Consider the following 25,602-nt stretch of genomic DNA (forward strand, 5'->3'; position numbering starts at 1 on the left):
CCCTGGCAGGCCATGAAGATGGCCCAGGGGTGTTGCTCCCTCTGCTGTTCTCACAGCAGGATACAGGCCCCATGACCTACCAGCTGGGAGATGAACCACCTGTGTGCTCAGGTCCTGGGTGCAGTCATTCCTCTGGTGGTTTGCACCCCAGAGATCTTAAGCTCGGGATGATACAGTACCTAGAGATGTTTTTCTGCCCTGGTAGGCAGCGAATATGGCAGCTGGGATTCTCTCCTTCTGCTGCTCTCTAGGCTGCTCTCTAGGCAGGACACAGGTCCCACACCCAGAGGTCTGGCAGATGAACCGCCTATGTGCTCAGTTCCTGAGTGCAGGCAGACCCTGGCAGTTTGCACCCTCAGGGATCTTAAGCTCGGGGTGATACAGTACCTAGTGATGATCTGCTCCAGCAGGCAGCGAATATGGCAGCTGGGATTCTCTCCTTCTGCTGCTCTCCAGGTAGGACACAGGCCCCTCGCACAGAGCTCTGGCATATGAACCGCCTATGTGCTCAGTTCCTGAATGCAAGCAGACCCCTGGTGGTTTGCACCCCCAGAGATCTAAAGCTTGGGGTGATACAGGACCTAGTGAAGCTCTTCTGCCCCGGCCGGCAGCGAATATCCAAAAACCTGTTGTTTACAGTAGTATTTTTGTTCAAATATTACTTGGTGGGACAACCGTGCTTTTCCATATTTATCTCACAAGCAACCTAAGCAGAGACTGCTCTACCTTCAGATGGCCTGTTTATTCCAGGAGGGGGCAATGCCAGAATATGTTGGCAGTATGGCTCCCTCCCTAGTCTCCTTCTCAGTGCACTGTGGGGAAAAAGAAAATCTCTCATCCTCCTATCACCTCCTACTGTAGCATCCAGTAGCAATCATGGCATCTCACAGATAGTTGTTGAAGAGGTGGACAAACCAAAAATTCAATGAAGCCTCCATGCTTCTTTCCAAGCAGGGTGCTAGATGAGCTTGCTGAATCTCCTGGAGTACAGGAAGCCAAGGGCATGAGGCAGAGCCTAGGAGAGCAGTTCCCTACAAATAGCAAATCTCTCACATCCACTTGCACAGAAAGGGATGGGTGAAGCCATTCAGGAGAGGTATGGAATCCTGGTAAGCATCAGGGGCTCCCTAGAAAGGCCAGAGTGATCTTCTATCTTGCTCTGTGTCAGGCACTCCAAGTCAGTCAACATCCAAGAGCCCCATCTGTGCTCACAACCTTCAGGAAATTACAGTCAGGGCTCCTCACATCTTCTGGATTTTTGGAACACAAATATTTTGGTTAATAAAAATCTAGGATTGGTGTTTCTTATGGTACAAAAAAGATGGGGTATATTGCTGCTTAAAACTAAGCAAAGTAAACAGGGAGAAGGGAAGAGATTTAGACCAAGTGTGGTCTGTTTCCCCAGGAAATTTAGGAGGGCAGGTCCTTGAAATCCCAACTTGAAGAAGGCGAACCCATTCAATTGGTATAAGATCCTTTTATTAGTTTAAGAATTTTGTATAGTTCCTGAATATAAATAGTGTTGTGTTACGGGAAATATTTAAAATTGATTCTGCCAACTCTCCTTGGGGTCGGATCACACTCTTGGCAGTCCTGCCTATTCTCTGGAGCCCTAACAGAATCTGCCTCATTTATGCTGTGAGCAACTAGTTCTTCCTCAGCCATAAAGCCATGTAGTCAGCGATCCCACATTCTAGTAACTTAATGGAACCCCCAGACTCGCGGTTGCATAACACAATACCCAGTACCTAGTAGAATCATGACACTTAAAGCTTAATTTAAGGTTTATGTATCAATAATATCACAATTTACAAGAAGCCAATACAATAATTTCAGAGCCAATTAGTAATGATAAAAGCTTTATCCTAATATATTTTTTGTATTCGATATATTCTTTATTTACATTTCAAATGATTTCCCCTTTTCTGGGTCCCCACTCCCCGAAAGTCCCATAAGTCCTCTTCCCTCCTCCTGTTCCCCCATTCACTCCTTCCCACTTCCCTGTTCTGGTATTCCCCTATACTGCTGCACTGAGTCTTTCCAGAACCAGGGGCCACTCCTCCATTCTTTTTGGACATCATTTAATATGTGGATTATGTCTTGGGTATTCCAAGTTTCTAGGCTAATATCCACTTATCAGTGAGTGTATACCATGATTGATCTTTTGAAACTGGGTTATCTCGCTTAGTATGATGTTCTCCAGCTCCATCCATTTGCCTACGAATTTCATAAATTCATTGTTTCTAATGGCTGAATAGTACTCCATTGTGTAAATATACCACATTTTTTGTATCCATTCCTCCGTTGAGGGACACCTGTGTTCTTTCCAGCTTCTGGCTACTACAAATAGGGCTGCTATGAACATAGTGGGACATGTGTCCTTATTGCATGCCGGGGAATCCTCTGGGTATATGCCCTGGAGTGGTATAGCAGGGTCCTCCGGAAGTGTCATGCCCAGTTTTCTGAGGAACTGCCAGACTGATTTCCAAAGTGGTTGCACCATCTTGCAATCCCACCAGCAGTGGAGGAGTGTTCCTCTTTCTCCACATCCTCACCAACACCTGCTGTCTCCTGTGTTTTTGACCTTTGCCATTCTGACTGGTGTGAGGTGATTCTCAACAGTAAAAGAACTTCAGGGGGATTCAGTATCCCAGACCTCAAACTTTGCTACAGAGCAATAGTGATAAAAACTGCATGGTATTGGTACAATGTCAGGCAAGCGGATTTATGGAATAGGATTGAAGACCCAGAAATGAACCCACACACCTATGGTCACTTGATCTTCGACAAAGGTGCTGAAAGCATCCAGTGGAAAAAAGATAGTCTTTTCAACAAATGGTGCTGGTTCAATTGGAGGCCAGCATGCAGAAGAATGCGAATCAATCCATTCTTATCCTAATATTTCTAACCTTGTGAAATCACAGCTACTTGTGGCTAGAAAATTCCATGAAGGTACATGTCAGCATCCATCTTTGATCCTCCTACCTTTAGATGCTCCCTATCTCTGCAACTCTTAGCTCTGCCTCCTTTTCCCCTGTCCAATTACAAGCCTCCCACTGCATAATGTGATTGTCCAGGGAAAATCCTGCAACAGTATTGGATATTTAATTTATCAATAACTACATAAATTATGATAGGTGTGATATCTCTGGTAAGAATATTAATCACTCTCAATACATTATAAAAGGCAAACAAACAAAAGCAACCAAACTACAACTATAAAAAAGCATCTTCTCAGTCCAGTAAAAATATCTTTGAAATTTAAAAACCATCATTATTCACATTTTGACTAAGATCAAGGGTAAAAGGTATAAAATCAATAAATAACAGGTATTTTGATTTTCATAATTAAATAAAATTATACTCCTAAAATAGGTGTCATATACTAAATTCACAGGTGTATGCTTTCTTAGATGAACAGTTATTATCAGTGAATACGTTTCCATGCAGATAATGACAGCTATGATTCTTCTTTTCTGAGTCATTAATTCTGTGTAAAAACAATTAAAAAAAATCAGAAATCATAAGGTAGTCATTAGAGGTCACATTTTTCATTTTAGAGTTAGAAGTAGCCAAAGCTAGCACAGGGCAAAGAGATGAAAATATATTGTTACAGGAAGAAAAAAATGACCTTTAATTGCCAAACAGTAAGCTTAGTAGACAACATCATACATAAACTAATCCTACAATATCTGAGAAAGGAGGATGGAGATTCAAATAAATAGGAAGTGGTACAGGGCTTTAGCAGTGGTTCTCCATCTATCTAGTGCTGGGAACATTTAGTGCAGTTTTTCATGGTGTGGTGATCCCTTAAAATTATTTGTTGATACATTGTAACTAAATTTTCTACTGTTGTGAATTATAATTTAAATTTCCTCCATTCTGAATATCTTCTATAGAACTCCTGTGAAAGTGTCATTCATCCCTAAATCATGTCACAACCCACAGATGGGGACCCATTCCTTTAAAATTAGAAACTTCTTAATATGATGGATAAATGTCTCCAGGGAGGCCAGTAGAGTAAAATTACAAATGTTTAAAATGCAAGATTCCTTAGGGCTAACATTTTATCTGTTATGGCCCTCAGACTGTTCCTTCCATATCAGAGAGCCTTCCTCTCTTCCCAATCCTTCTTCTCGGCCTCACAGGGACAGAGCAAACATGTACTACCATCAGCAAAACTTATTTTATCTAAATATTTTACTCACAGGGTGTTCTGCATTTTCATGCCATGTTCCCACAAACAAGACTGGTTGGATCCATCCTTTTTGAGAAGAATCCACCCATCCATTTCAAACAATAACAAATTTTCCTGTTGAGTTCAGAAAATCACAACCCATAAGTGAGTGTACAATTCTAATTCTTTTTCTTTTCTTTTTGCTTCCTAAAAATTTAATTCTTTCAAATTTGTTTATGTATTTAACCTTTGAGACAGAACTTCACCCCAAAGCCCAAAATGGCCTAGAGACTCACTATGTAACCCAAACAGCTCTCAAGCTCATGGTGGTCTTCCTGACTTGGTTTCTCCAGTGCTAGGGCTACAGGAAGAAGTTACTGTGTTGGCTGAAATGTCTCTTCCTCACTGAATAGCAGCTTTGAGTCCTTCTGCATAGAACATGCCAGTTGGAGCTCATTTTCTGCTTTTGGTTTTCTTGTAACATTAGTCTTGGAAAATGCTGGAGAGCCTTCCCTATGTTCTCACTAAGGATAATAGTAAATCTCCATGAGCAGGTGTCACATGACCTCCAGAACATTTAGTCTGTCAAATTCTGATCTTCATGGCTAATGTCCCCAGTGCCACCAGTTCCAAAGAGACAGAAAAGCAGGAGTGGGTGACTTACCAGCTCTGCTTTGGAGTCTATGATCACAAGATGAGAATTCAGTTCCTCACAGGCAGACTTACTCTCTGCCCAAGTTTTGGTTCCACGAAAACCATGATAGAAATTGTTTTTAAAAGCAATCCAGTCAAGTGAACAAAGATCACAGGAGCGGTCTAGGGAAATGCACATGGTGAAATGGGTGCTCAGGACTAGAATGACTGAATGACTGTTTATTATTATGATTACTAGGCTTTTGTTGGACTCATGAATGACTCGTACATAGATATCAAAGTTTTGTAAGTGCTTTTCCTGGTTCTCAGGTTAATGCAAAGTGTGAGGACGCTCAGCCAGTCTCCTGCCCATGAGCTATTTTCAGTCCCAAGAAGGTATAAAACTGGTGAGTAATTTTTATTTGACAGCAATTAGTGATTTTAAATTACTGGTTTATTTTTCTATGTAAATAACAATATAAATTGTTTCTTGTGAAAAAAAGCAAGATTAAATATTATACTTGTCATAATGATGTTTACATGTATAAGTTGCTAGATGGCATGTAATTACATGAATAGAAAAATGGGTACTAAAATGATTTTAAATATACAGTTACTTTTTTTTTAAAATAATGGCTCTGAGTGTACAAAATTAAAATACATATGTGGATGTAAGTAGTATTCTAACTATTTAATAAATATACTCTGATTTTTTTAGTTTTGTATCATTTATAACATCCAAAGATAAGTTAGTTACATTTGTTTTCATAAAAGTGATTGCATTTACTTGTCTGTCTCTCATTTCACAGATTAATGTGATAGCTGCATGTATGTATTTATTACCTTTCCTAATTTTGTTAATTTATTGAAATATTGTTCTTACCATTTAAAATATTTTACAAGTAGTATATATCTAGGAAAGTATATAAAAAGTAATAAATACTTTCTAAGATAGTACAGATAAAACATAAACCTCTCATTTTAAGTTTATGCCTAGTATAAAAATAAATAATGATTATTTTAATGAGTATTATGCAAATATCCTATTAGACTCAGGCAGTTTAACTGCGAGAATTAATGAAAGTATATTTTGAAGTATGAAAAGGAACATTTTAGTAGAATCATAGATTAAGTGTGTGCATTTCAATTAGACCAAAAGTCATGTCTCTTTGTATTTCTTTCCTTTTTCAATTTAAAATGTCTCCTACTTTAGACACATGTCAGTTTTCCCAGTTTGAAATGATACATGATTAAATCAAATTCAAGTGTAATTGCTAGTAGACTTAAACATTGTAGTTAAAGCATAGTTCTTATCTCAAAGGGAAAAAGAAGTACGTTACTCTATTCCAGGTTTGAGTGATGTTGGTTCTGGAATATGTATTCTGCTGACACCTAATATTACATGTCAATGCAGAAGCAGTTTTAGGAAATATTAGTACCCTCTAAATATTAGTTGACAATGTAGATGAATGGATTTTAAGTCAGACAGAGAGATAGACAATGAAGACTATAAAATTAACAAAAGAGAGCCCTACACAATTTACTTCTGGATCTGTAACATTCTAAATCTGCTGAACCATAGTATTTCAAACACTTTATTACACTTCTTAGACTGATTTATTTGTATCTTTCACCTGTATTTTCATTTAACACAGCCCCCCCCCCCCAATTTTTTCCTTTAACCCTAGAGTTCTCACATGCATTCACCTCACATGCAGCCTTTAAATATTCTCAATATTTTCTGCCCTTTGTGAATAACCAGCACAACATTTTTACTTCTGTGTCCCACTAGCCTTATTTTGCCTTTCATTACTGTGATTAACACTATGCCCCAAAACAACTTGAGTAGGAAAAGGTTTATTTGGCTCTCAGGTTAGAGGCCATTGTCAAGGAATCCAGGGCAAGAGCTCAAGACAGGAACCTGGAGGCAGGAACTGAAGCAGAGCCCATAGAGGAAAGTTGCTTACTGGCTTGCTTCCAAGCACAGGGACAGTTACCTTTCATATGCCAACAGGTCATCTACATAAGAATGACACTACATTAGAGGAACTGGAAACAGTTAAACCATTTAGCAGTTAAGAAGATACCTCACAGACAGGCCAACAGGTCAATCTAATGAAGGCTGATTCTCAGTTGTAATTCCCTATTTATTGGCATGTCTAGGTTTGTTTCAAATTGACTGAACTGAACCAGTTACTCTGTATATCCTTGAGTCCTGTCATCATGGACTTGGATGCTAGACTCACTAAAATGAAGTTTTGAATAGTTTTCCTTGCTTTCAGCTCAATTACTTCAAGGAATGAGTCAAAGATCAGGTTTACATTTTGTCAGTTTCAAAGCATCTGAGACAAAGGGAAACTGAGCTTCATTTTCAAACGCAGAGATGTGTGACCTGGGACTGGTCAGTAGTAGGTCTGGCTCCCAGGTACTCCCAGCAGCCTCTGCTCTCCTAGGTTAGGTCAGCTTGGCTTGTGTCCATTGATGTCAATGTTGCCTATGCAACTCTCATAGTAAAGGAATAAGAAGTAAAAGGAAAAACAAAAGGAAGAGAATAAAGGAAGAGGATTGCAGAAATACTAGTAAGGAAAATAGCAAGGTGATTTCTATAAAACATTTAAATGAGCTTGAGTTTAACTCAGTAGGATAGAATTTATGCCCATGGGCTAGCCAACTACCTATGGCTAGAGAGCTTATGAACTTTAGAGCAGAACCTACTACTTCCATGTTCTTAACCCCATATAATTTCAAGTTGTGTTCTAAAGGCTTATTCTTATATCCACATTCTTATAGCAGATAGAGACAGGCAGAGTTCTACAATTGACCAAAGTGCAGAGCAAAAGTAATTGATTGTGTGGTGTTCCACAAAATCTGATATATCTACAATGTATTCACTATGCCTAAGGCCCAGGGAATTTACAGAGAAGGGGTCATAAAAATTGAAAGAGGCAGAGGACCAGGACATCTGGTGTAACATACTGTTTTCTAGTCAAACAAACAATCTGTGCCCATGAAATTTCAACAATTTTGTTACCTAAACAAGACCCACATAAGAACAATATCAATGAACAAGTCAACCTGGATATTGGTACCTTACAAGGCCCTACCCCTGAACAAAGAGCAGGGACATAGAGGAAAGCAATGACTGCAGAGAGAGGCAAAGGGAGTAAGTCTTTACTATGGATGAATCCTTGATTCATTATTCAAACTCAAATGATCAGACTTAAACACATGTACATAGAAGTGTCATGAAATAACAATAGCAATTAAAGAAGACATATGAATTTGAGGAGGTTGAGGTTCACTGAGAAGTTAGATGAAGGAAATGGAGGAATCAAAATGATGCAAATACAGCAGTCATGTATACAATTCTCAACAAGATTATTCAGTGTTTGAAAATATTAATACCTGACAGAATTGTAAAATACTATAGAGGACAAGCTTCAGGCCTGAGGCATAACCAAAGCATGGTGTGCATGTTCAAAAATGCATTTTTCCATATTTTTATCTTCTGTATACAGCCATTACCTTAATCTTTAAGAAAAAGTTTACATCTTCCATGAGCTGAGACTAGCAGGTTTAAGATGTTAGAGTGTTGGTGAAGTAAAAGACAGACATGAAAAGTAGACTCTGTCAACTGCTCTGTTCTTGGGAATTACGCTCTAGAACAGCATCAGACATGTCTCTATTTCTGGAGCAAAAATAACCTAACCCTCCTCTCCATATGCTGAAATTTCTAGAAAGTAGATGGCTATTGTCATGGAGTAATGGTCATGGGTATGGGGATGTGGCTCACAACAAAATAGGCACCCTTGTAGCCTACAGCTATACAGAGGCAGCAGAAATATCAAGAACACAATAACCATTAGTACAGTAGTTACAAATGTAGCCATTGTATCCCCTACTGAAGACCAAACCCCGAGTCTATAGCAAAGGGAAATATTCGTGCAAAGTACATAACACAGTAATAGGGCAACAGAAATTCCCTGTGATTAAGTGCAGTACATCCAGGTTTGAACTGAGGACTAAAGATCTTGACAATTGGTCATTATGCCACCATGATACATGGAGACAAATTGGAAGAAGAGTATGGTGAGTCACACCCATTGTGTCTACACTGATGTTGACAGGAAAAGATCTCAAACTATCTAAAATGAATAACTTAACAAATGGTGGTGAAAATCCAGGATCTTGAAACATGAGGATAGTGGAAAAACTTAGAGGTAGAAACATTTGAAAACTCTTAGGAGCAAAAGTAAGTGATAAAAAGAAATAATAAAAAACAGGAGGTCATTGTTTCAAATTGCCTCATTATATGCTATGCTTATTAGGTCATTTGAAGAATTTTGATACATTTTTACAGCAATTTCCAAGTTGAGGTTGGAACTATATCTCATCTCTTGCTACATTATCCTTCCTGGTATAAGCTGCCTAATGTCACTTCAACACCCAAGACAAGCATGGATCAAATGCATAATACTGACCATTTCTGATGCCTTCCTAAACATGAGATATACATTTTCAGCATGGGCTATGTTTTATCATATCATTTATTCCATTCAATGTGTTTTTCAACATCTTTGCAGTGTAGAAGCATCTAATTTGATTATTATTGATTCCTTGTTGTATTAATTAGGGTTACTATTCTTGTGATGAAATTCTATGATGAAAGCAACTTAGTAGAGTCAGGGTTTGTATTTGCTTACACTTTCATATCACTTTTCTTTATCAAAGGATGTTAGGACCTGGAGATAGGAACTGATGCAGAGGCAATGGAGAAGTGCTACTTACTGGTTTGCTAAGTTTTTTCATTGTACATTTGCTTAAGAGGGATTACTAAATTATCAAGGACATAGTCAAAACTGGGTTGTCTTAAAATCTTCTTTTCCAACACAATTAATTTAAAACTCTCCAATTTAGCTCCCAGAAGACATTTTTTTTTGGACAAGCAAAAGCATCCACATATATCTTTTTCTTTTTCTTTTGTTCTTTTCTTTCTTTCTTTTATCTTTTTTTTTCACAAACTCAATAAGAATGGTCCCTATGTCACTTATTAACATTTGCCTTTCTGACATTTCTTGCACTTGGTACTCACTATTCACATCCCTCTCAGCACCACTGCCCATGCTCCTACTACCATTGTCCATTAAGCACTGGTTAAAGCATTCATCTGCTTTCCTAAATCCAATATTCCAAATTTCCCATTCCCTCGACAATCAGTATGGTTAGGCCTGGAAAAACAATGTGCCATTCCTTTGTATCAACTTCTCTCTTCCTCAGGGTTCTCGAGCGGAACAGAAGTAATTAAATTACTATATAGATATGGGTCTTGTGTGAACCTATATAAATATCATCATCTATCTCTATATGTCTATATCTGTCTAATCTACATTTACATATGTGTCTATATATATCTCTATCTTTCAAACTTTCTCAAACACATCTCTATCTATCTATGTATCTATCTATCTATGTATCTATCTATCTATGTATCTATCTATCTATGTATCTATCTATCTATCTATCTATCTATCTATCTATCTATCTATCATCATCTAATTTATTAGAGTGGCCTGCAAGTTGTAGGTTTCCAAAATAACTTTCTGCCAGTAGAAAGTCCAAGAAAAAAAATTAAAAAAAGAACAAAAAAATAAAAAAGAAAGTCCAAGAATTCAGTATTTGTTCAATCCACAAGGATAGGTGTGTCAGTTGCTCTTTTGTATATACAGGATATTGAAGAAGTAGGCCTTACTGCCAGAGGAGGAATGGACTTGCGATTGAGAGTACAAGCAAACATGCAAAGAGCCAAAGCTCCCTTCTGTCATGTCCATGATAGAGGCTACCACCAGGAGTCATGGACAGATTAAAGGTGGGTAATCCTACCTCAAAATATCTGGATTAGAGTTGTGTCCTCCTACTTCACATGATTTAATTAAGAAAAAACCCCTCAGAGGTATAACTAGCTGCTTGGGCTTTAGTTAATTCTAGAGGACATAGCCATCATACTTATCAATCATCAGCCCAGTGAAATCTGTTATGATTAAGTATTTAGAAATATCTGCATACAGTCATTTGTTTCCATGGTTTTCATTCCCCTTGTTTACACAGGCAATTGCAGAATTCATAAGAATGAATACCAGTACATCAGGCTTGTTTTCTATATTCAGGCTCATTATGCTCTGTACTGGTAATATGCACACATAAGTATATATTTTCTAGGATTACTTTTTATTTTGTTGATCTTTATTTTCAAACAACAGTAACATGAGCAATTCATATTTGGTAGTTTACATGTATGAGTCATATTTTCTTCTAGTAAGCATAAAACAATGAAGATAAACAAATATAGTTGTAACCTCTGGGCATTTTACTTTGCTGATTCTCTTAGTTTTAACCCATGTGAATTCTTTTCTCATAATGGTCTGAATGAACAACACTGTTTCTGGCTATCATGATTGACTGTAGTTTGTGGAAATAGGAAGATCATTTGCCACAGTAATGAAGAAGTCTTGGAATAGAACTTTACAGAGTAAACAATCAACAACATCCTCAGAATTAACACTCATTTACATCCTGAAAGTTAACACACACTAACATCCTGAGAGTTAACACTCACCAACATCCTGAGAGTTAACACTCATCAACATCCTGAGAGTTAACACTCACATACATCCTGAGAGTTTACACTCAATTCTTCCTGAGAGTTAACACTCATCAACATCCTGAGAGTTAACACTCACATACATCCTGAGAGTTAACGCACACCAACATCCAGATAATTAAAACTCACTTGCATCCTGAGAGTTAACACTCACTTACATGCTGAGAGTTAACACTCACCATCATCCTCAGAGTTAACATTCACTTACATCCTGAGAGTTAACACTCACAAACATCCTTAGGGTTAATACTCACCATCCTTCTTAGGACACAGAATAGGATGAAGTGAGGTTTGTCTGCTTTGCTCTTCTTGACTAGAAAATACTAGGGCATAATTCATGGCAGAAATTAGTGTTTGAGTTATGATCACATGGATGCTGTGAAATGCAGTCAAGCTATTATCACATTACTAAAAGCACAACTGCTACACAATGAAGTGGTTGAATAATTGCTTACATTTTGGAAGTAAGATCCCCATGGTTGTCATTAGCACCACACACAAGGCTCCAAGCATGCCAGTTACCCTCCTCCATACTGTTGATCTGGCACCTGGAAAGAGAAAGAGACAGTAACAAAGACTGAGTTTCTAACTTCCAGGAAGGTAGTGAAGGAGCAGCCTGTCTCCAACTCAGGTTTAAAAGATATCCTATAGTTAAGAAAAACTAGGTTAATTCCTGGTTATAATTAAACCTCTGTTTTCTAAGGACATGGCTATGCCTCACCTGCAACCTTGACTGTAAATGGTTCTGTACTGCCTCTTCCAGGAATGGCAATTCTGTATTTATTTCAAAGGTTGTTTATAACCATCTTGCAACCCTAAAATTGTTTCAAAAGGAGATATGACCACCAATGGCTACCTTGGTATGACTCCCTGTTGTTATGACTTCCTTGTTATGTCCACCTTGCAGTCACATCATCTTTATTTCAGGAGACCTTTAGGACTAATGCATATGCTTATCTAATGCCCTGTAATCCCATCTATTTTCCCTGCCAAATCCCCCATTTGGAGCACCTCGACCCCTAATCTATAAAAACCTTATTTTTTCCTCATATCCAATGCTGATCTCTCAAAGCCTTACTTAGGGGGAGGTAGCCTGTTTACAAGAATAAATAAGCATGAGGGCTGGAGAGATGGCTCAGAGGTTAAGAGTACTGACTGCTCTTCTAAAGGTCCTGAGTTCAAATCCCAGCCACCACATGGTGGCTTACAACCATCTGTAATGAGATCTGATGCCCTCTTCTGGTGTGTCTGAAGACAGCTACAGTGTACTTACATGTAAAAAATAAATAAATCTTTAGCTGGGCGGTGGTGGCGCACGCCTGTAATCCCAGCACTTGGGAGGCAGAGGCAGGCGGATTTCTGAGTTCGAGGCCAGCCTGGTCTACAGAGTGAGTTCCAGTACAGCCAGGGCTACACAGAGAAACCCTGCCTCAAAAAAAACAAACAAACAAACAAAAAACAAAACAAAACAAAAAAAGAATAAATAAGCTTGATTTAAATGATTACTACACTTAATTAATTTGGTCATGAAGATTTGGGTTGGTGGTCTTCCTCCATCTTTAGAATTAGTATTAGCAGTTCCCCAGATCAGGGCCTTGATCCATATTCAGAAACCACCACTCTTCTCTCTTGTCTTCCAGGACTGAAGAATTTCTCCAAAAGGGGCAAGAGAGAAGAGTGGTTTCTGAATCAAGCTTTGATAACATCCAAAATTTATAATGAACTTGAGAAGTTAAACAACAACAACAACTCAGACAACCAAGTTAAAAAATGGGGCACAGAACTAAGCAGACAATTCTCAACAGAGGAATCTGGAATGCCTGAGAATCACTTAAATAAATGTTCAAAGTTTTTAGTCATCAAGAAAATGCAAATCAAAACAACTCTGAGATTTCTTCTTACATCTGTCAGAATTTCTAAGATCAAAACCTTGAGTGATAGCATGTGCTAGGGAAGATTTGTAGCAAAGGGAACACTCTTCCACTACTGGTGGGAGTAAAAACTTGTACAACCACTTTGGAAATCAATTTGACTATTTTTCAGAAAACTGGGAATAGTACTACCTTAAGATCCAAGTATACCACTTCAGGGCATATACCTAAAAGATGCTCCACCATCCCATAGAAACACCTGCTCAACTATGTTCATAGTAGCTGTATTTGTAATAGTAAGAAACTGAAAATAACCTAGATGTCTCTCAGCTGAAGAATGGATAAAAATGTGGAACATCTACATGATGGAATACTATTTAGCTATTATAAACTAAGGTATAATGGATTTTGCAGACAAATGAATGCAACTTGAGAATATCATCCTGAGTGATGTAACTGAGTCCCAAAACGACATGGATAGTATGTGGTCACTAATAAGTATATATTAGCTATAAAATAGAGGATTCCCATACTACACTCTATAGACCCAAGGAGGGTGGACAGGAAGAAGTCTCACTTGGAAGGGGGAATGGAATGGTCATAGAAGTCAGATGGAGGGAGGGAGGGAGCTCGGTGGGAGAGGGGATTGAGAAGGGAGTAGTAGGTTCGGGGTTAGGTTTCAGGAGGGGTAGGGGCAATGACCTGATAGCCATGTAAATGACTGGAAATCTAAAACTGATAAGGGAGTAGAGATAGGAGGCATCTCCAGAAAGAGACTGGGATCTGGGATAAGGGAGGCAAACAAGAATCAATGGGGGTAACCTTAGCTGTGACCCACAGCCCTGGAGATATGGAACCTTGGGTGGATAGGTAGGAACCCTGGGAGGAGCAGTAGGGATACCAACTGTCTTAGGGTTTCTATTCCTGTGCAAAACACGACCCAGAAGCAAGTTGGAAGGAAAGTATTTATTCAGCTTACACTTCCATATTGCTGTTCATCACCAAGGAAGTCAGGACTGTAACTAAGCAGGTCAGGAAGCAGGAGCTGATGCAGAGGCCATACAGGGATGTTACTTACTGGCTTATGTCCCCTGGCTTACTCAGCTTGCCTTCTTATAGAACTCAAGAACACCAGCCCAGAGATGGTACCACCTGCAAGGGGCCCTCCCCACTTGATCACTAATTGAGAAAATGCCTTACAGCTGGATCTCATGGAGGCATTTCCTCACCTGAAGCTCCTTTCTCTGTGGTAACTCCAGCTTCTGTCAACTTGAAATAAAACCAGCCAGTACACTAACCTACCCACAAAACTTTCCACCCCCAATTTTTCCTGTCTACAAGAAATGCAGAGACATGGGATGGGGCAAAGACTGAGTGAACAACCAGCCAATAACCAGCCCAACTTAAGACTTTTCCCATGGAAAAGCACCAGTCCCTGACACTATTAATCATACTCTGTTATACCTGTAGACAGGAATATAGCATGGCTGTCCTCTGAGAGTCTCCACTCACCACCTAACCCAGACAGATTCAGACAGCCACAGTCAAACAGTGGATGGAGCTTGTGGACTCTTATGGAACCCCTAAAAAATTGCAACCCCTAAGGGGATAGTAACTCTACAAGAAGAACAACAGAATCAACTAACCTTGAAGCCCTTGGGACTCTCAGAAAGTGAACCACCAACCAAAGAACATTTATGGGCTTGACCTAGGTCTCCCCACACCTATGTAGCAGCTTTCTCTTCATGTGGGTCCAGAACATCAGAGTGGTGGCTGTCTGCAAAGCTGTTGCCTGTATGTGGACTATATTCTTCTAGCTGGCCTGACTTGTATGGCCTCTATGGGGAAGCAAGTACCTAGCCTTGTAGAAACTTGAAGTGCCTTGGTGGGGAGATATCGAGGGTGACCCTGACATGCTAAGAGGAGAAGGGGAGGGGTCATAGGGAAAGTATTGTGGGAGAGGCTGACTAGTAGTAGGGGACAGTGATCAGGATATAAAGTGAAGAAGTAAAAAAAAATTAAATGAAGCGCACACCTTTAATCCTAGCACTTGGGAGGCAGAGGCAGGGGAATTTCCGAGTTCAAGGCCAGCCTGGTCAACAGAGTGTGTTCCAGGACAGCTGGAGCTACACAAAGAAACCATGTCTCAAAAAACCAAAAATAAATAAATAAATAAATAAATAAAGTGAAAATGTTAATTCAAAACAACAAACACATAAACAAAGAGACTATAATATTCTGTTGTGGTGCACTATGAAAGGTTTAGGAAAGTAAAGTCATTAGTTTCCATATGGACTGTGTTTATGATTTAAGGTTTTATTTTGATACCAAAGTGCTTCAATTCAAGAACTATAATTTCTAAAGGTAAACTTAATAAGATTAATACTATAAAATGAATCTTGTAAAAGCTATTCATTTGCAAACTGTTAAAGATAATGAAGGCATACAGATGAACAGTCATCTTATAAATTATCACATTCCTTACAAATGTAATTTCTTTACAAGGTCCAGCTTTACTTAGCCTCCTTTATGTTTCAAGAACCTAGAACAATTAATGGAAAGCCAGAGAATTTTATTTGAAATCAAGTATACTTAATACAGAGCATTTAAAGCATTTCTGAGATCTCCTAAATATGGCATTTAAAATGTTTAATGGAAAAAGCTTACTGTGACAGCCAGAGATCACCACTCCTAGAATCAACCATAAGATTTTCAAAGCAGACAGATGAGACCTAATGATTCCACCAAGATAGTGGTAAATACTGGGCTAAACTGCTCATGCCTTGCTTGCTATCAGGGCCCTGCACAGATATACTGTTGGGTTGACTGTCCTATTCTGCTCTATGAAAATAAGGTCAGTAGCTTTATCAGCTTAGCATCAGCTGCCGATTCAATGTGTTTCACATATAAAAACAGACCTTATTTTCTAGAGATAGTAGGTTATCTGATGAAAAAAGTATACTCACAGTCAGGTTTACTTACTTCATTAAAGGAGAAGGAACTTGCTTTGTAAAGACTCTTCTTAGTAATCAAACCCTTATGAATATCCAATGATAAGAAATTGGATAAAAGATTTAAGGTTTATGTAATTTACAAAGGTCTAAAATGAATTTAAATTAAAAACATCTGTTACTTTGTTTTTTTTTTTTTTTCAGAGCTGAGGACCAAACCCAGGGCCTTGTGCTTGCTAGGCAAGTGCTCTACCACTGAGCTAACTCTCCAATCCCATTTATAACCATCTGAGCATATAAAAAGTCTAAGTAATTTGTGAGGATCTAAGAAAATGACTTAATGTCTAAAAAACAGATTAGTCTATATTTTTGCTATTCTAAGTTTTCAAAATTCAAAATTTTAACACTAATCAATGAAGTTCAGATAGCCTGGTAATTCATCAACTATTAGTCCCAAGTTCAAGATTTTAAATTTTCTCTGCTTGTCTTCTAAATACAAATGTAAATGTGCTTTTGAGAATGCTAAAAAATATCTCTGTCTCATCTATATGTCCAGTCCTCTGGACAAAGAAAAAAATTTCATACCTTTGAACTCAAAGCCATAGCTTTTTCTATGAATTGATGGCATGAGTCTACCTGAGCAGTTTTACGGACACCTGGAGGGCATTTTTTTTTCTGCAATATAGATTTAAAAACAATGGTAATATAAACTTCAGGGAGTCAAAAATACCATAAGATTTGATCAGCCTCTCACAGCTCAAGTGGATTCCAGATTAGTACTCCTTCCAATCAACAGACTATGCTTCCCTGCCTACTGCTTATTTCGAAACAGGGAAGTTACAAATATAAAAGTTTCATTTAAGCTCTTTAACATTAACTTCCGTGGTAGTGACCAAGCCTCTTCTGGGAAAGGTGCATAAGTGTAACATTGTTTGCTTTCCTTATGTCAAGTCCTGAGGAGCTGGAAGCTCACCTGGCAAGGACCTGTGGGGATATTCACGCCCAATCCCCTGACCTTTCTTGATAGAATGCTTGGTTCACTTTTGACTTGCATTTGCATTCTTGGCTTTGCTATTGAAAGTTTTTTACCTTCACTTTGTACATGACAGAGAGTTTCCCCAGAATCAGAAAAAGAAGGCTCAGACTATGATCCATTCTTGTTTGTCTTTGATGATCATGGGAACAGAATAGATCACTACTCCTCTGTTTGTTAATAATGGTATTGTGGTTGAGCCAACACAAGGCTCTGGTCTGGGTGCATCAGCTAAAATCAGATGTTCTCTTCCTATGGGAACTTAATTCTAACAACAATTTGTCCACCAAGCTGTTCTGAACAGCAGTTAGTTGATTATCAAGTTAGTAGATCTTGCTAGATCACTGAATCCAAGATTTAATGGAATATTCTGAGGGGAGGCAAGCAAGGATGAGAAACTGACACAGGTTACTAATTTGCTGATATCTCTGGGCATTAAAAGAATTGCATCTCCTGATTTCTTTGGTTTGTAGTATGTCCTCTGTATGTACGGTAACTGCAATTGCTACCAACCATAGCCACCTGGTTATATATCTACGTGCTGCATTAGATAACTGATTTCTTAAGCTTTGTTTCCTCTTTTTTGCTAAACTTCTTGGGTTAGCAGGAAACCACAGGGATGGAGCAGAAGAAGGAAGGAAAACGTACAGTGGCCACATTATTACTAAATGTAGGAAGTTCTTAAAAGAGATTGTAAATGAGAAAATAAAAGTAAAACCATTTCAGCTGTGAAAAAACAGATGTACAAATAAAAATGGCCTGATTTGTGTCTGCCAGAGTGTGTGATTTTGGTCAAAGTCTTCCTTTGCCTTTTCCACACATTCTTCTTCGGGTTCTGAATCTTGCCCGGGCTGGACCCCAGCACTTCTGACCCTAGTCTATATCTATTTTGGCAGAATTCTACTCAGCTGGTAGTCACTACCCAGAAATCAGCCTGTTTTGTTTTAAATCAGAAATCAGTCTATGTTTTAAAATCATAGACTATAAAGTGTCCCAAAGGTAATCTACACTGTGCCAGCCCCAGCAGTCCTTCAGAACTGGAAATCCCTGGACTTGGTTAAAGCTGATGTAAACTGGTCCAGTTGATATGAATTCAACTCTGTGTCTTCAGCTGGATTATCAAACTAATTGCTTCTTATGAATCCTCCATTTACTGTAATCCCCGCCTGGCTTTTGGCTAATATTCAAGTCTTTCTGGGTCTTCATAAAAGAATCCTAATTTGATCAGGAAGTACTTGCAGGGGAAAATATGTCAGCCCTAATCCTCCACAACAGGCTGGAATATTAGGTCCAAGGAAATACCTATTGGCATTCCAAGATTATATTGACTTTAATTATTTATCCTATTTATCCTAGCAAAACAGGCATAATTTATAAATGAGTAATACATCTTTTGCATTGTAAAATTTGCTTTTCCCCAGATAAAGATTGCTAAAACCTTATCATGGATTTCACAGGCACACATAAGACAAGGGGGAGTAGAGAACCAGCCTGCATCCATCTTAGTCTTAAAAGACATTTTAGCTGGGTGGTGGTGGCTCATGCCTTTAATCCCAGCACTTGGGAGGCAGAGGTAGGTGGATCTCTGAGTTTGAGGACAGCTTGGTCTACAGTGTGAGTTCCAGGACAGCCAGGGCTATGTACAGCGAAACCCTGTCTCAAAAAAAAAAAAAAAAAGACATTTTATATAAAGACAAACTAGGTTTATTTTATGATTAAACCTTTGTTTTTCAAGGATTTCACTGTGCCCCACCTGTAACCTTAACTACAAATGGTTCTATATGGCCTATTCTAGGAATGGCAATCATATATCTGTTTTAAAGATTTGTTTATAATTGTCCTGCAGCCCTAGCTGTATTTCAAAAGGTTATATGACCACATATGATGACTTTGTTTTGAGTACCTGTTGTTAATGATTAACTTGTGATATCCACCTTGCATTCATGTTTACCTTTTAAAAGTACATTGGGAATAACTTGTAGACTTAGGTTCTGCTCTTGTAACCTTGACTGTTTTGAATGCGGAATCCTCCATTTGGACTTCCTCTACCACTGAGCTAATAAAACCTTGTTTGTTTGTTTGTTTGTTTTTCTCATCCAAAGTTGACTTCTTTAACTCTACCTTAGAGTGAGACAGCCTGTGTACATTAACAAAAATAAAATGCTTTAATTAATTTGGTCATGATGATTTGGGTTGGTGTTCTGTCTCCTCTTATCTTTGCAATCATCAGTTTCTTAACTCCAGTTTCTCTGAAGACAAATTCTCCTTGTTTACTAAGAGACATTCAAATACTATGTGTCATCTGGCTTTCACTGGGTAAATCATCTGTGATGAATGACTTTCTAAAGGTGAGAGTAAGTTAATCATTTGGGGAAGTGTGGAAATATGTTGTAAAGGACCCAGGTGGTAGCCTTCAGTACAAGAGTGGTAACCTGAGTTCCATCCTAAGTACCCATGGACAAAGTCTGTGGTATGCATATGCATCAATACCTGTTATCCAAGTTCTGTTCATATGCACCTGTACCTGCTACCACAGCAAGTGGAGACAGGATTGGCAGCTGGAAGTTCACAGGCTAGCTAGCTGTGGGGAGGTTGCAAAAACTAAGAGGAACCTCTTCAAAGCCTGGTGCAAGAGAACAGATTTGAGCTGTGTACATATATTCTCTTCTTCTTCTTCTTTTTCTTTTTCTTCTTCTCCTCCTCCTCCTCCTCCTCCTCCTCATCATCATCATCTCTCTCTCCCCACCCTCTCTTCCCACCCTCACTCATCTATAAAAAAGAAAAAAAAAGAAAGCAGTTTTAAAAATTACACTTAATTACACTTAACTTCCTAATTCCAGTCTGTTACCTGCTTAAATATGACAAAACTTTTACTTCCAAAATATTATGAAAATTATTTTTCTACAATCTGTCATTCCTGTGACAGTAAAGTATGACATAATTTTCAACACAGTGGCTATTTATCCTTCATCTCTTTAGTCTACTGCATGTTCAGAGTAGTTCCACTGTGACTGAAATAGATTGAACTGAATGAAGTTGGCATCAATAGTTATTTTCAAGATAGAAAAGAATGTAGTCAGGCATGGTGGTTCACACCTATAATTCAACCATTTAAGAAGACTAAAGCAAGAGGCTAAAGAAAGCTTTGTGTTCAACACCCATCAGGGCCATATTATAAAACAATGTTTCATAGAAATGGGAACAAAGAGAGAAAGGAAATGAAATGGAAATTTTAAAAACGTATTTCTAATGTGTATATAGTTCTTAAACACAGTAAAATTCTGTTAGATACTGCTTATGTGATACTTAAGAGAAATGTATTAAAAGATAATTTATTCTACTACAGTGTTGTAGACTAGTTAATTGGGGAGGGTGTCTTAAAAAGACATATAGTTAACATATTGTGACCAATTTATAATACTCATGTTTCCCTTTCATTCTGTTTCTGTTGCTGTGAAAAAACACCCTGGAAGGGCACTTTAGGCATCAAAGGGGCCTGTTCAAGATTCCCATTGCAGTCCAGCAGAGCAGTGACAACAGCAGGAGCTAGAAGCAGCTGGTCACTTGCACAGTCAAGATCAGGGAGAAATGGACACCCTCATGCTTAGTGCTCACCCAGCTTTTACTGCTCTTACACAGTCCAGAGCCCCAAACCAGAAAATGATGCCTCCCACTTGCAGGCAATTTTCCCACATCAGTTGGATCATGGAGATACCCGGCAGCAGATATGTTCAGAGGCCAAACTGCTTTAGATAGTCCCTTAGCAAGAATCTTCCCAAGGGATTGTGTGTTGCATCATATTGACAACTAAAATAGTTGTGACAGGTATGAAGAGCCATAATCTGAACCCTAGTGTCAAGATCGATCAGTTGCAGAAAGAACACAACACCGTACCTTGTCTTTTTCTTCTGACAGCTTGTTTTCTGGCCTGGGGCTGAGGTGTTCTGTGGAATGTCAGCTCTGCATATTTTACCTGGTCTTCACTTAGCACTACAGGGCTCTGCTTGGCTGTAGGTATTCTGTGCTTTCGTGGAGACTTATAAGTCTTAATCTCTGTGTATGTAACATCTTGCTTGTTTGCTGTATATTCACAGTATTTACTGTGAGGCATTTCGTCCTGCTTCACTTCAGTCCTGGTAGCTTGCTGCTCTTGTTCTGGAGTTCTGCCACATAGAATCACACACACATTGTGTTGTTCAGCCATCTCTAAACCTTAGCCCTTGTTAGGAATATTTGCTTATGGAATTGTTGGGGAAAATGGAAGAAATGAAAGTACAAATCCCTCTTTGAATGTGATACTTTTACTGATTCAGAAGAATGATTCTATCTTCTCAAAAAAAGCTCAAACCCACTCTTTCTCTCTGAGTCCATTTTTAAAGGTTTGCACCTGGGATTTCATACAAGATTCCTTCTCGGCATCCCATGTATAATGTTTAGTCCATAAAAATGGATAAAATAGAACTCTATTAAAGAATAATTTGAAATTTAAACTGAAGCCAATTTAAAATCAGGTATCTATAAAATATATTAATGAAATAAAGTACTATTTGGTGGAGTAAAATATTCAGATTATGAAAGTAGATTTAACTCAGAAACTTAACAAATTCTGCATTAGGTTAGAAGCATACCAGTCTCCTTACATAAGATCAGTTTTTATCTAAGCAGTTCACAATTTTTCAATATTTCAATAATTTTAAATATTTACAACACACACACACAGAGGAAGAGAGAGAGAGAGAGAGAGAAAGAGAGAGAGAGAGAGAGAGAGAGAGAGAGAGAGAGAGAGAGAGAGAGAGAGAGAGCCAAACATATGGGTCATCAAATTAGTGAAACAGGACCTATGAAGCAAGAACAAGAAAGGGAAATAAAGAGGCATTCACAAAACCCAATAGAATCACAGAATCACAAATAGAAATAAATTGATGCAAATTAAAGAAATAGTGGCCACCCCTAAAGAACAATAAATATTTTAATCAAATGATATTTTCTTTTTTAGGTAGAACCTCTCTATTTAGCCCTGGCCATCCTGGTTCTTATTATGCGAACCAGCAGATGGTATCTCTACATTTAGCCTGTACTATCTATCCTAGAACTTACAATATATAAACCAGCAGACAGGGGTACTTTATTTAGCCCTGGCTATCTATCCTAGTTCCTTCTACATAAATCAGCAGACAAGGTCTCTCGACCTAGCCCTGGCCATGATGACAAAACTTTGTTTATATAACTTAAGCTCATGGCTATCCTGGTTCTTAGTATGTGAACCAGAGATGTGGTCTCTGCACTTAGCTTTGGCTATGTATCCTAGTATTTATTATGTAAACTGCAGACAGGGGATCTTCACTTAGCCCTGGCTATTGCAGTAGTCACTAAGCAAACAGACTGGACTCTTAGCTCACAACCTCCACATCTCTGCTCAAATCCTGGAATTAAAACAGTGTGCCACTATACCCAGATCAATTGATGATTTTTGAACCAGTAAATGATAAAAACTGTATAAAGTTGCTTATCCATATATCACTTAAACCAACTGCCAATTGTTGAATTTCAACTTGAATATTTTTGCTTACATAAATGTTAAACATGACCTTAAGTTATATAAACAAAGTTTTGTCATCATTTTTATTTTGCTTAATAAATATAGAGGGATGCTGAATGAGAATATGATTGTAAAAAAAAAAAAGGACACTGAGAGCTTGTTTAGAGTTTTTAGCAGGGGAGCACAGCTAGTCATATATGTGAAACCCGGGGGCTCTCAGAGACTGAGCTACCAACCAATCAGCATACATGGGTTAGACTGAGGCCCGGGCACATATATGGCAGATATACAGCTCAGGCTTCATATAGATCTCCCAACTGGAGCAGTGGCTGTCCCTAAAACTGTTGCCAGTCTATGGAATTACCATAACTGGACTGCCTTATTTGACCTCAGTGGGAAGAGAATATGCCTATCCCTGCAGAGACTTAATGAGCCAGGATACCGAGGGACCCCACCCTCTCAGAGGAGAAAGGGAGGGAGGATGGGAGGAGAGGCAGAGCTTTGAAGGGGGACTGGGAGGAGTAGCAGCAATCAGGATGTACAATGAATAAATAAATGAACTATTAAATAAATAAATAAATAAACAAACACCAAAGCTTCTGAGTAAGGAGATGAGTAAGTTACAGCATCTCTGACTCTAGAGTAGCAAGTAGACCACTGAGGCTGATCGACATCTTGAAAAGCACAAAAAATCATGTGGTTGCAGAATGCTGTGTGTGCAAGTTTGTGTGGCAAATTTGAAAGCTTCCCACCTCAGTGGAAATTAAAGCACATTTTTAAAAAGCTGCTTAAAAATAGAGTTTGAATATTTTAGAAGAGTGGAAAACGTCTTGATGTGTAAACATTTTTGATCTTGATGATGTTTCCTAGGAATCGTTTTATGAAAAGCCAAAACTGAAGTAAATGTTTTTTAAGACGGAGAATTTTTACGTTTTCAAGCCCTGAATACCCAAGGCACAAATTGCATAACAAATGACTCCCATGAAGAAGTATGGAGAGGGTCCTGATCCTGGAAAGGATTGATCTAGCATTGGAAGGGAATATAAGGACAGAGAAAAAGGAGGGAAGTGATTGGAGAAGGGATGGAGAAAAGAAGGTTTATGGGATATATGGGGAGGGGGGATCCGGGAAAGGGGAAATCATTTGGAATGTAAACAAAGAATATAGAAAATAAAAATATTAAAAAATAATAATAGTAAAATTATTTTGCAAAAATTCAAAAAAAATTGGCTGTGTTCATGTATCCACCAACACATATAACAGTCATGTTAAAGACTTGAAAAAGTACTAAAAATGCTGTTTCACAACTGATTAAAAGTCCCACTAGATACATTGACAAACACTCCCAGCTAAAGCTCAGGAACAGTGTGAAGAAGCCTGCTCCTTTTTACCTGAGAAACAGAAAGGGGGTGGATCCAGATGGGAGTGGAGGTGGTTAGGAGAGGGGGAACTGCAATTTGGATATATTATGTCAGAAAAAAATCCTTATTTTCAACAAAATGAAAAAAAAAGAAAATTATCATTCAGATCAGATGATTGAATGTCTGAGAACTGTATATGTAACTCAATAAATGAATATAATTAGAAAAGTAAAAACACTAAACTAATTGCAGCAAAAAATGATGATTTTAGATATACACATGAGGAAAATATTAGATAAGTAGATAAGTAGATGGAGCTATACCTACTTCGACTCACATGGAAAGACTTTCACTATTAGTCACAGAAATACAATTAATTACATGTCATTTTCCATTATCAAACCAGTGAATACTTATAAACTAGATACAGAGGTACAAATCAGACAAAATGGCATAGACTAACATGCGTGCGCGCAACACACACACACACATATAAACAATATAAACTATTTTGTCTTCTTGTCAGGAAATGCATTTTTCACTAAGTATAAAAAACAAAACGATATTCCCCCCTTCTCGGCAAACACCTGAAGGTACTGACCAAACAGAGACATATTAATTCACTTTGAGAGAGGCTATGCACTTGGAAAATAAAATTTATAATTAAAATATCATACAGAAAGGATAGCTAGATTCATTTTACACTATTGCTTATAAAATGGAGACTGGTTTACGAAAAATTTATGGCTTCTTAAAACATCAAATATATCTCCCACAGGATATATTTTGATTCTGAGCTAATATTTCAGTAGCTTTGTTGAAATGTAAAGTACTATCCAAGAGTGGAACATGCTCACAACTTGAAAGAAATGCATGTGGTAAGGCAATGTACTCACTCAGAGGAGCCGTCTGACAGCATTGTTAAAGAATCCAAGAACTAAACAATGTCCAAGTGTTTCACAGGATGAACAAAACTGGACAGCTCTGACGATGTGGTCCCAAACGTCCAGGAGAATTTTAAGCTGCAACACCTTTTAAATGCTTAATATTTGTGAATTAGCCTGTGGGAAGGAAGAAAGGAAGTGTTCTTTCACTGCTGATTTATTATTATAGCACTGCCCCCACCAGAAACCTTCCAGGAAGAGAATACGTGAGCTTAGCATGCTACTGAGTTAACTTTGAAAAATGTTGCACGCATTGTAGTTCACCTCTTTTTCAAATGTCTGAGGAAATGTTACATGTAAAAGCTTTTGAGTAGGAATATATCAAAGAAAAAAATTATAAACTGGTATTTAGTGGACATTGAGTTCCACAGAATAAATAATGGGTAGTTATTACTGTGAATTCCTTTTATACCCCTTTAAATAAGTAATAATTTT

General features: G+C 38.2%; 1 protein-coding gene across 1 annotated transcript; it reads right to left on the reverse strand.

Moving 5' to 3' along the window:
• Positions 1-669: 669 nt before the first annotated feature.
• LOC127679298 (killer cell lectin-like receptor subfamily I member 1) lies at positions 670-25,321 on the reverse strand. Its single transcript, XM_052175028.1, has 7 exons — positions 25,120-25,321; positions 21,218-21,486; positions 11,924-12,016; positions 11,723-11,791; positions 4,842-4,993; positions 4,209-4,312; positions 670-3,490 (listed from the first exon to the last, which is right to left on the reverse strand). Exons 1-7 carry the CDS (start codon positions 25,140-25,142, stop codon positions 3,379-3,381), a joined length of 822 nt encoding a protein of 273 aa, XP_052030988.1. The 5' UTR covers positions 25,143-25,321; the 3' UTR covers positions 670-3,378.
• Positions 25,322-25,602: the final 281 nt, after the last annotated feature.

Source organism: Apodemus sylvaticus, chromosome 2, assembly GCF_947179515.1.
Source record: "Apodemus sylvaticus chromosome 2, mApoSyl1.1, whole genome shotgun sequence".
Taxonomy (NCBI): Eukaryota; Metazoa; Chordata; class Mammalia; order Rodentia; family Muridae; genus Apodemus; species Apodemus sylvaticus.